Source organism: Gossypium arboreum, chromosome 2 (genome assembly GCF_025698485.1).
Source record: "Gossypium arboreum isolate Shixiya-1 chromosome 2, ASM2569848v2, whole genome shotgun sequence".
NCBI classification, from domain to species: Eukaryota; Viridiplantae; Streptophyta; class Magnoliopsida; order Malvales; family Malvaceae; genus Gossypium; species Gossypium arboreum.
In genome coordinates, this window is record NC_069071.1 from 110,264,252 (window position 1) to 110,276,251 (window position 12,000).

Sequence of the window (12,000 nt, forward strand, 5' to 3'; positions counted from 1 at the left end):
GAAACAGAGAAAGAACTAAGAGGATTTTCCAATTAAAGAGTAGGAAGCATAAGATAAGGCTACTCTCGTAAATAAATGAGCTACCCTATTAGCTTCCTTTCGCATTCGACAAACAAAAGGCTAAATCATAGACATCTTTATTCATTTGTTTCAAAGCCGAAATCACTTGAAGATAGTCACTTTCAACCATGACACCGTCCATACGAAGAGCCTCCAACCAAGAAAGAGCTTCCCGGATCGCAAAAGCTTCAACTAGCTTAGGCTCCAAGTTGGCTCGGTGATGACCTGTAAGGCCCTTAACAAAAAATCCATTAGAATCCCTCACTACAGCTGCAAAACTAGTCAATTGGTCCACCCCAAAACTTGTTGCATCTACGTTACATGGTTGAAATCTCAGGCGGTTTCATCCACCGCCGGCATTCACTACATCGGTGGTCACCAGCTACAATGCTCAGATGACCAACAACACCTTGTACTTTATCGAATTTGCGCTTAACCAGTCTTGCAATGGGATATGCCAAAAGATAAAACGGCAGCCGCTGCCACAGATTCATTCTTCCAACAAAACATGTTTCGGGAAAACCAAATGCTCCATAGCGTCATTTGCAACTTGTTCCTCATGGCACTATCCATCGAATCAAAAAGCAAAACAAGCAAGTTCAACACAGTGAGATTAGAAAAATCTAATCCAGCTAATTGCCTAATTTCGACAGCTTTCGAACAGTGCAACAACGCATCAACGAGACTCACAATTTTGCCACATCTAGCACAAAGAGAGTCTAGCTAGCGGAATCCTTTTCTCAACCGACTTCCATTTAAAGGAATAAAATCCCTCTAAGCAATGCCAAATAGGGATGTTCAAACGGTCCATTTGTTTAATATTCAAATTGAATTACTATTAATTTAATTAACTAAAATCATAAAAGTTTTAATCCTTAATCGAATCGAAAATTTTTCAAAATCTTTTAACCGACTGAATAATTTCAATTATTTCAGGCGGTTAACTAAATTAACAAAATTTTTATATAATTTTTGTTTTGTTTAAATAAATTTGAAACATGAAAAATACAACTTTAAAAACAAGAAAATTTAAAACTCGAGTGATGAAATGAAAAAAAAAAGAAGTCAAGAAAAATAGAAGATGTTCTGATGTCAAGTGGTGCTAATGATGGAAAAAAACAGTGCTTATTTCTTTTAATTTTTATTTAAAAATATATAAATCTATTATGATTTAAAGTCCATTATAATAATTTGAATAAATATAATTGATTTTAAGCTCCTTCTTTAACTTTTTTATTTCAACCTTACATAATACCTACATAATACCTTGGACACATCTAATATATTAGCCCTATAATATTTTATTATTAATAATTTTGGTTAATCAATTAATTTAGTGACCAACTGATTAATAGTTAATTAAAATTTTAAAAAACCCTTAATAGATTCGGCGACTAACTGATTAATCGAAATAATTTGATTCGATCGTTTAATTTGGTTAAAACCGAATTATGCACACAATCACCAAATAAAATGTTGATTGAGTCTCAGTTGATTGATAGTCATGCCTTTTAAAAAAAATTAAATGGAGTAGTTTATTGAGTCTCAGCTTAGTTGACATTGGCTTTGTTGTTATTAGTGTAAAAAGATGTGGGTTCAAAGTATACTGAAGTGCATTAATCTGACGCTACACTCATATAAAAGAAATTAAATAAAAAAACAGAAATATGTAAAATACGATAGACAAAAATAATTTAAATAAAATCATTAATTTTGTAATAAATTCTTTAAACATTTTTTCTTTTCACGAGTTGCAAAAGCTCATCATATTCAAATTTATAAATAAATAAATAATATCTTATTATTTTAAAATTTTTTCTTACTAAAAAACTATTGAATTACACTTTATATTCTCTTTAATTGTATTTTCATTATAATTTAAATTATGATTAAACGATTTCTTTAATTATATTTTCATTATAATTTAAACAATTTCTTATTATTTTATTTATATTTTACAAATTTTTAGTAAAATCGTTGTTGGAAATATCTATTTCGCTATTTTTGTATTTACTGAATATATGTTCTGTTTCATGTTTTTGTATCATATCGAAATTAATTATTTATTCAACAATAATTTTTAATCGCTTTTTTCATTTATTTTCTCTAAATGTAACATCAAAATTTTAATATTTAATATTTAATATAATATCGATATAAACATAATCTCCAATGGCCAACATTTTCGAAATATATAAACGAACAAAAGTAATTTTTTTTTGGGTGCAAAGTATCACATGGAATTCAATTTTTTTTTTAATAAACGTACAAATGAAGTGATGAACCAAAAAAAAAGGGAAGAGGAAAGCAAGTAAAATGGATTGAACCCCGAGTAATATTTTACATTTATTCATTCACCTTTTTTGATTCTTCAGTACTTCATGGTTTCGTAGATTTTTGCTGGCTTACTGCAAATAGTAGGAAAAGAAAGAAACAAGGGTGGCTCCAACCAAGGACCCAAGAACAGGCATTGTTGAGGTTGCGACGTTGGAGTCTGGGCCTGGGGCAGCTGCTGAAGCTGAAGCTGAAGCTGAAGCTGAAGCTGAAGCTGAAGCTGCACCTGGAGCTGGAGCTGGAGCGGAGCCAGCAGCCAGGACCGCGCTTATAGAGGCGGCGGCGACAATGACGGCGCAGGAGATCTTCTTCATGTCCATGGTATTGAAGAATAGGCTTAGTGAGAGTCGAGAGACCTTCTGCGAGATGGAAAACAAAATTTATTAATTTTGTTTTCTTTATATGTTTATATGTTATTGTTCTTCACGCAGGTCTGAAGAACAAGGATGAAGGTGAGGTGCATTTTATATGGGAAATTCATGTCTATTTTAAGCAACAACTGGTTTCTCATTAGCTTAAAAATAGGCTTATGTGTGGTTTTGCATGTTTTGAGGATTGATATTGACATGCATCATCTTTAAAAAGTTAAATTTTTAATCTTCAATTAAACCCTTACATGAAACCAAATGGGAATTTACTTAAATACCTTCTTTTTTTATAAATATATAAAATATATATTATAAGTTATGTCTTCTTTATTTTTAGTTACAAAAGAAGTTAACCATTGGTTCTACTAAACTTGTTCGAAAAGTATGAGAGTTTGAGTAAAAATATAAACTTAAAAAATAGATTTGGACAATAAAAAAAAGACCCGTTTAGAAAATAGGCTGAACCTTGAGTAAGGTTTTTTAGCCCGAGCTCAGCTCAACCCGATCTATGGAGACCTCTAATTCCCACTTGTGCTTATTGAATATATTGAATTGAAATGGTACGATGATATAATGAATTGTTACATTGAATGGATAAATAATGGAAACTATGAAGCATGATGTTATATTGACATTTAAGAAATGGTGTGATTGATATTTAAGGCTCCATTTGTTTCACTGAAAAAAAATGATTTATTTTTTTTGAAAAGTTAATATTTTTTGGTGTTTGGATAAATCTTTGTAAATTATTTTCTTTTATTTGACAGATTTTTAAAAATATTTTATATTTTATATTGTTTTTACATATATTAAAAATATTTTGTTAAATTCAGTGAGCATTTTTAGTTGCATGATTACCAAGTGAGCATTTTTATTTAAAATGTGATATCAACAAAATTGACAAAAAATTAACAATGTCAACAATTGGACTTGATTTTCAAATATGAAAAGAACAGAGGCTAAATTCTTGAAAATAAAAGTATAAAGACTAAATTGCAAATTTGTGAAGAGTACATAGAGACTTATGACATATTTTAACCTTTATACTACAAAATATTTATTATTAATATATTTATAATTGTAATAAATATTTATTATTAAAATATTAATATTGAATATTTTCAATAATATGTGATGAATATTATCTAAAATTATTATTTTTAAAATTTATTATTAAATAAAATTGAAATACTTATTAAAATAATAAATTATATTAATTATATTAATAATTTATTATATGACTAAATATAAATAATTAAATAGGTATGTTTAATTATATTGAAAAATATAATATTTTATATTAATATTTTAATATTTTTAAAATAAAAATAAAAATGAAAATGAAAATTCTTATTAATATAAGAATATTAAGCTTGATTTAAGTTAATTTTTATATAAAAATAAAATTATTTATAGAGGAGCTCTTTTCCGAAAAATAACTTGCGCTTTTCAAAAGGATAAGTCATTTTACAAGAAAAATGACTTATTTTCCGTTGACAACTATTTTTTGTGAAACAAACACAAAAATATGTAGAAAATATTTTCTGTAAAGCCTTTTACATGTAAATAAATGGACCCTAAGTTAAATTTGTATTATGTGCAATTTGATTGAACTTAAGTATGATATTTGAATTATGAAATTGAATATTGTGCCATGTGTGCATATGTGTAACCAGTTTTTGAAAATTCTCTAGTAAACCACTATGAATAAATTTGGATATAATTGGTATGCTAATAAAACTTTAGTAGCATTGTGTATTATAGTATACTGATAAAGCAAGAGATTAATGTTTACATATTTGCTTTATTGCACTATGTGCATAATTGGTGTGATAGAGGACATATGATTCATGTTATATATGTTAATTGGTGTGATGGAGGACTATGTTTAATCTCATGAGCCATTGGTGTGATGGATGAATTATTTTGAATATCTAGATTAACCCTTTTCTTACATATAATGGTGAACATGATAAATGTTATACTTCCTATCTAGAAGAGACACATGAGACCACAAGAAGACATATATGGAATGATCCTTTGCTTATTTCCCGACCTATACAATACTTGGTATATTCTCCACCTAAGTGCTTGAACAGTTCTCTACCGCTCAATTGGTTACTAGTTGATCAATCACTCAAGCATCTTGTGATATCCCGAATTAGGGCCTAAACGGAATAGTAGTTTTGAAACCACAATTTTGAAGTAGAAAAATTTATTTCGATTAATTTTTATAATTTATTGAGTGATTAGATGCATGTGTTAGAATATCGATAGAAAATTTCATGAATTGCATGTCTAATTTGCCTATTAGGACTTAATTGCAAAAGTTGATAAAATATGAGTTTTAGATGTTAAAGGATTTAATTCAAGAGCATAATTGAAGTAGAGGTCCTTAAATGGAATTATACCATTAGGTTTTCATGGACAAAAGTGGACATACATAGGTAGAAATAACCAAAGTTTTTAATGAAGGGTATTTTAGTCATTTGGTAATTAAAAGATTAAAAAAAAGGAAAAAGATGGCAAAATATGTCCATCTTCTTCATTAGGACGAAATTTCAAGGGTTCTCCATATCTAGGGTTTGTTTCAAGCTTCCAAGCTCCATAGTAAGTGATTCCAAGCCCCGTTTTTAATGTTCTTTACGTTTTGGAGTCCCGGTAACTTGATTTAGCTTATTCTAGCAATAATTTAACCTAGGGTTTATAATTGGAAAAATATATATAGGTGAAATGTGTTTATTTTGATGTTTTATGGTAGAATATGAAGCTTTAAATTGTGTTAAACAACTTTTGCTAAACGATTTTACGTGAAAATGAGTAAAATGACATAATCGGTAAAAATACCTAATGTTTATAACTACATGTTAGAGTGAGAATTTGATGTTTCCATAGAAGAAAAAAATGATCAGCATGTCATAAAACATAATAATTTTGGAAAAAAAATTTAATTTTTTAGCTTCGGGGGCAAAAGTGTAAATATGCAAAAGTTTAGGGGCAAAATCGTAATTTTTCCAAACTTAGAGTTAAGGACTATTTTGATAAATGTGAGTATTAAATCAGCTAAATGTGTTATTTTAGATCAAGAAAGACGTGGAATCGACCTTGATCGGGGAAAGGAAAAGATTGTGGACTAAATTGCAAAATTTCTTTATTTTGTACCGAGGTAAGTTCAGGTGTAAATGTAGTAACATAATTGTCATTTTAAGTAATTTAATGTTATTTATATGATATGATGATTAATATAATGAAATATTATGCTTTGTGGTTATTATTGAGTAATATGCAAATTATGTGTGCTACTTGTTGAATATGAATTGCTACCGAGTATCGGTTTCGATATTCTGTGGAAGACGGCAAAGATGTGTGGTCGAGGAAAAAGCCTATTTGAACCTTGGGAATAGATTAGAATACAAGTGACATGTCACTAGGATATTTGAGTTCCGAGCTCGTTGAGTTGAGTCCGAGTTCGTGAGATGTAACTAGGCATCCGAACTCGTTGAGTTGAGTCCGAGTTCACTTATGGGTGGGTTACATGGTAGCTTGACTACATAATTTCCGCAGGCTATTGAGTTTGTCTAGCTATGGGTATGGCACTTATGTGCATGAAATCCGTGTATTCGAATCATATTTCGATGTGTTCAACGGGTAAATTTTAAGTGGATAAGGTGAGTACCTAAAACGAAAGTGACATGTTGGTAAGTGTGGTGAATGAGAAAATTTGTACAGGTATGTACTTTAACCCTCGGGTTGAGACTTCAATATAACAATAATATGGTAGGATCATGAATGAGAAATATGATATGAATGCTTTGGTGATATTATGCAAATGTGGATTTTGTATTATTGCATGGTTATGTTACTTGCTATTTACATGTGAACTTACTAAGCAATTATGCTTACTCCCTCCTCTCTATTCTTTGTAGTTTTGTCAAGCCGGCTAGGAGATCTCGGGAACGGTCGGAGGCGCGCTCACACTATCAACAAACTATTTCGGTATAATGACTTGTATATTTTGAGAATATGACATGTATAGCATTATAATCATTTTGTGTATATAATCTTATGATATGGCTCATGGATGGCATGGAAATGTTTGAGAATGATTAGCTATTGGAGTGGCTAATCAAGATTATATTTGATAACACGTATGCTTTATGTGCTAACTAATCTATGGAAATCCATAAAATAAAATAGAATCACACAACAGTAGTAATGTGAGTTTGAAAAATCACTAAAAATAGTAGAGATAGAATTAGATGATGAATAAAATATGGAATTTAAGCTTAATGAATCTATTTTCATGTGGAAGAAACAAAATAGGTAAAAGAGTTATATTTTATGAGATATTTACGTTTTTTGTGAAATAGGGTCAGAGCAATTTCTGGATTCCCTGTCCTGACTTTATAAATTCATCATAAATTGTGTAAAAATAATTAGGACTCAAAATTTATATGTATGGATTCCTTATTGAGTCTATTTTTAAGAGAAACAAACGAAATGGTCATTGGATCTCTGTATAGGAAGAAATTTGATTCGTAGTGCACAGGGGTTAGAGTAGCCGAACCCTGAAACAGGAGAGAATTTAACTAATAAACTGTACTAATTGGCCTTGCCAAAAATTCTATAAAAAAATTAGTAAGTAGATATATGAGTCTAGTTTCAGGAAAAATTTACGAAATTTGATTTCTAGTTTCGTAACTCGAGATATGATTTTTTTAGCGACTGTGATACAGATGGACAGTTTACTACGAGAATTGTTTGAACTTGTTTAAATGCTAAAATAAGTTTAGTAATGTCTCATGTTCAACTCCGGCAACGGTCTCAGGTAAGGGGGCTTACACTTCTCATCCTCCAGGTTACCCTCTTTTAGCTGGTGTTGCTCACCTCCAAAGTATTAGACATAACAACCTCATACAGTCAAGGGAATATCAAAACAGTACCATGCACGAGGGAAACCCACGCACAATAGCCTTGCCACCTGATGATCATCATGTCCTAGATTTGTTGGTGACATGAACTCACTGGGCACGAGACCTCCTCCCTATAAATACCTTGTAGAAAAATGAAGGATCGATCCTTTAGCCTTTCAACAACCTTAAGCACTCTTTAACACTCAATCCCCTTTGCTACCTCCTCCTCACTTACTTCCTTTATTCGACTCTTCGCCTATTTAGACGAACTAGTTTTCCTTGCACCATCACATTCTCCTCCTTACCTCCTCCCTTATTGACACTATCAACAATAACATATGTCTTATATTTACTTGATTGCATAATAGGGTAATTTAGAGTTTTCTTGAGCACCATTAAGCCTATATGTATGCTTAATGTATGGAATTCAAATTTTTTGCGCATGTTTCAATTGATACGAGACAAGAACCTCCAAGTTGCATAAGAGATTAAGCCACTATTTTTGTGTAATTGTTTAAGATTACTTGATTATAATTTGGATGTGTGTATTGTAGAAACTCTATTATGACATATACTTAAGTTAGCAAGTGTTAAGAACCTTTCTTGGTTGTGTTATGACTTAAAAGTATTGTATATCATGAGCTAAGTGGTAATTTAGGTATATTTAAGCTTATGAAATTGGCTTAAAATGAATGAATGCATGTGAAATCATGACAAATGAAGTGCATTTGGATATAATGCATGTCATATAAACTGTTGATTTGGAGGTGTTACGCTAATTAAAAGAAAATAAAGATGATTTAATTTAATTTTTAAGTTGTTTTACTTTTAGGTACCGATACTTAATATATGGGTATTGATATAAGATGAGATGGTAATTAAACAGATTTTTTATAGGGGCAGTGTATAGATATCATATCCCTTGGTATCATAAATACCATCTTACTTAAGCTACTAATTCCATCCCTAATAGGTATAATGACTTATTTAGCCTTCTAATTTTATAAAAAAGTCTTTTAAGACTCTATTTAAATTTTAATAAAAATATTAGTCATAAAATGAGTTGAAACAAAATGAAAACAAAATACTTTTTAAATATCACCGATTCCTTCAATATATATAGTGTAATCAAATTGATTACTACCTTAAGCATCGAATCACGATCAATTCCTTTTTCAAATCCTACTGTGGCTCCGCAAGCTCTTCCCGTGTGCGATAAATAACCCATGAACAAAAGCTTTATCGTTCACTCTCTCAAACACTTTTTTTCTTTGAGATTTTACTTTTAAAATGATTATGTGGTAATGTTTTGCTTTCTTTTAAAATTTTCATTTTAAATTATACCACTTAATATTTGACATTAAATATTTTAATAATGGAAGAACTAAATTGATATCAATTTTGATAATTTGAGGATGTAATTAGAACATTTTAATAATTAAAAATTAATTTAAAATAAGAGTTATAGTTTGGAGATATTTAAAATATATAACTTTTTTTTTTTCAATTGCAAAGTATCACATGGAATTCAACTTTTTTATGAACGTACAAATGAAGTGATGAACAAAAAAGAAGAAAAGCAGGTAAAAATGGATTGAACCCCGAGTAATATTTTACATTTATTAATCCCCCATTTTTTATTCTTCAACACTTCATGCTTTCGTATATTCTTGCTGGCTTACTGCAAATAGTAGGCAAAGAAAGAAACAAGGGTGGCTCCAACCAAGGACCCAAGAACAGGCATTGTTGAGATTGCGACGCTGGAGTCTGGGCCTGGGGCAGCTGCTGAAGCTGAAGCTGCACCTGGAGCTGAAGCTGGAGCTGGAGATGGAGCGCCAGCAGCCATGACTTCGCTCATAGAGGCGGCGACGGCCACAATGACGGCGCATGAGATCTTCTTCATGTCCATGGTATTGAAGAATAGTAAGCTGACTGAGAGTCGAGAGACCTGCTGCGACGAAAAACAAAATTTATTGATTTTGCTTTTTGTTTTTTGTTTTTCTCGCAGGTCTGAAGAACAACGATGGAGGTGAGTTGAATTTTATAGGTAATTTTAATGTCTATTTTAAGGAAGAAACGGTTCCTCGTGGGCTTAATAAATGGTTTACCTTTGGTTTTGCATGTTTTTCGGATTAAAATTTGCATTTTCCCTTGGTCAAATTCTGTTATAAGTCCTTGTATTCTACTTAAGCCATGAATTTAGTCTCTTTTACTTTTTAAAATTTGAAATTTAAAAATAGTAGTTGTTAAATCCGTTTAGTTAAATTATGTTGTTAGTATTGTACTATGTTTAAAATTGTAGATTTAGTCTATATTTTCTAATTAGATCATTATTAGTCCCTTTAATTTTCAAATTTCGAAATTTTAATTTTGATGCACACGATTTATACTTAAATCCATACTTGACTTTTTTGTGAGTAATATATGGAAATAACAAGCTTATATGACATTATATATGTGATAATATGATTGTCACGTTATATTCTAGAAATAACACAACTTAATGAATTTATCAATTATTGTTTGATCAATGTTGAAATTTTAAAATTCATAAAATATAAGGACTAAATCCATACCTTACACATAATATAATGACTAACGGTAGATTTTAATGTTTTCCTTAAAACTCTACACTAAAATAAGAATTTGAGTTTGAAAAACAATAAAATCATATATTGCAGTAGTGAAATTAAAATCAACGGTAAGATATATATTTGAATGTAAACACAACAATCACGATTAGGTGAATTGTACAGGGGATAGAAAATAAGCACTAAATACATCAGGTTATCTTTTTTAGCGTGAGTATTTGATCCAGTTAGTGGTTGAGCCAGAAAAATTTTTTTTGGGGGCTGAAATTCAATTTTGTATTTTTATGATAGTAAAAATGTAATTTCACCATTTTAATAGACTATATCTTTATAATTTTTAAAGGATTCAATCAAATTTTTATTATTTTAGAAGGGCCAAAGTACAATTTTATTATTATTAATTTAAAATTTTATAAATTCTAAAAAGTCTAAATGAAAAAATTTTCATTTTAGAGGGGACAGGACCCTGCCTCCCTCTTAGCTCCACCACTTTAACCAAGATTAATGTATTTTTTATTTCACAAATAGCTTTAAAAAATTGACACGTGTCAATCTTTTTTCAAATATTTATTTTAAAATATTTGACTATACCCTTATAATACACTTGTCAATCACTTGACTCTGCTTGTGAAGTCTAAAAACTCCGGTCCATTGTGCCAAATCATTTATTTTTTTCTTATATTATTGAACTTAAAACATATTTAAATATTTAATACATAATTAAAATTATAAAAATATTGACATATTATTTGAATATTTTAATTAATCTATATTATATATGTTTATTATTATATTAAATAAATATAAATTTGAAAACCTTTAAATCCAAATAATTAAAAATTAAAATAATAATTCTAAAAAGCTTTTCAAGTTAAAGAGATTATAAATGAAAAAGTGAAAATATATTGATTATAATATATCTTCGTTTATTAAAAATTAAACTACTAATAAAAATATTTAAAAGATTGAAGGAAATAATAAATAGAAAGCACGGATGAATTATTAGTTGAATTGATTTTTATAAGATTTTATTTTAACGAATTAAAATTTTAAATTAGTAATTTAATTGATTCTCGATTCAATTAATTTGTCTTATCTATTTAACTTACATAACCTTAAAATTTTGACAAAATTCATTGACATATTTTATTTTATTTTTGTTATTTAAAATTTTTCTAAGTGCATAAAATTATTTCTGTGTTTATCTTTTGTTAAAGAAAAACAATAGTGGATTTTCTCAAATAAAAGTACTACAATATTTTCAACATATGTTATGATTCGATTTAAATGTGGAGACAATCAAATACTTATTCATTGTAAATAAAGATGGTAAAATTCAATTATTTGATGGATTTTAAATCGATCTATTTTAAATGGGTGTATTTTTTTTTAAAAAAGTGGATGTGAGGCGCGGTAAATTTTCTGTTGGAAAATGAGTATTAAATAGTTATGATAATTGCTTGTACCGCCCAACTCCACTGTATGGGACTATTATTTTATATTTATATATATATAACTATTAAAATGATAAAAATGTAATAAAATATTGTAGAAAAATCAATATATTTTATATTTAAATATTTACTTGATTTTAAAAAGATTGAAAATAGTAAGACAAGTAACAAAAACTAAATTGAAGTGGAACGGGATGGATGCATCCAACATCTATGGAGATGGTAGTAATTTTCAATATTATACATCTATAATGGAGTGGGGTGGGTGGTGAAGCAAAGT

At 29.1% G+C, this 12,000-nt stretch overlaps 2 protein-coding genes across 2 annotated transcripts; both read right to left on the bottom strand.

The window, feature by feature from the left end:
• Nucleotides 1–2,356: 2,356 nt before the first annotated feature.
• LOC108466872 (arabinogalactan protein 23-like) lies at nt 2,357–2,849 on the bottom strand. Its single transcript, XM_053021578.1, has one exon. The coding sequence runs from the start codon at nt 2,712–2,714 to the stop codon at nt 2,466–2,468; it is 249 nt and encodes an 82-aa protein (XP_052877538.1). The 5' UTR covers nt 2,715–2,849; the 3' UTR covers nt 2,357–2,465.
• A 6,420-nt stretch (nt 2,850–9,269) lies between these two features.
• LOC108466867 (arabinogalactan protein 23-like) lies at nt 9,270–9,705 on the bottom strand. The gene has a single exon (XM_017767220.2). The coding sequence runs from the start codon at nt 9,582–9,584 to the stop codon at nt 9,354–9,356; it is 231 nt and encodes a 76-aa protein (XP_017622709.1). The 5' UTR covers nt 9,585–9,705; the 3' UTR covers nt 9,270–9,353.
• Between the last annotated feature and the right edge of the window lie 2,295 nt (nt 9,706–12,000).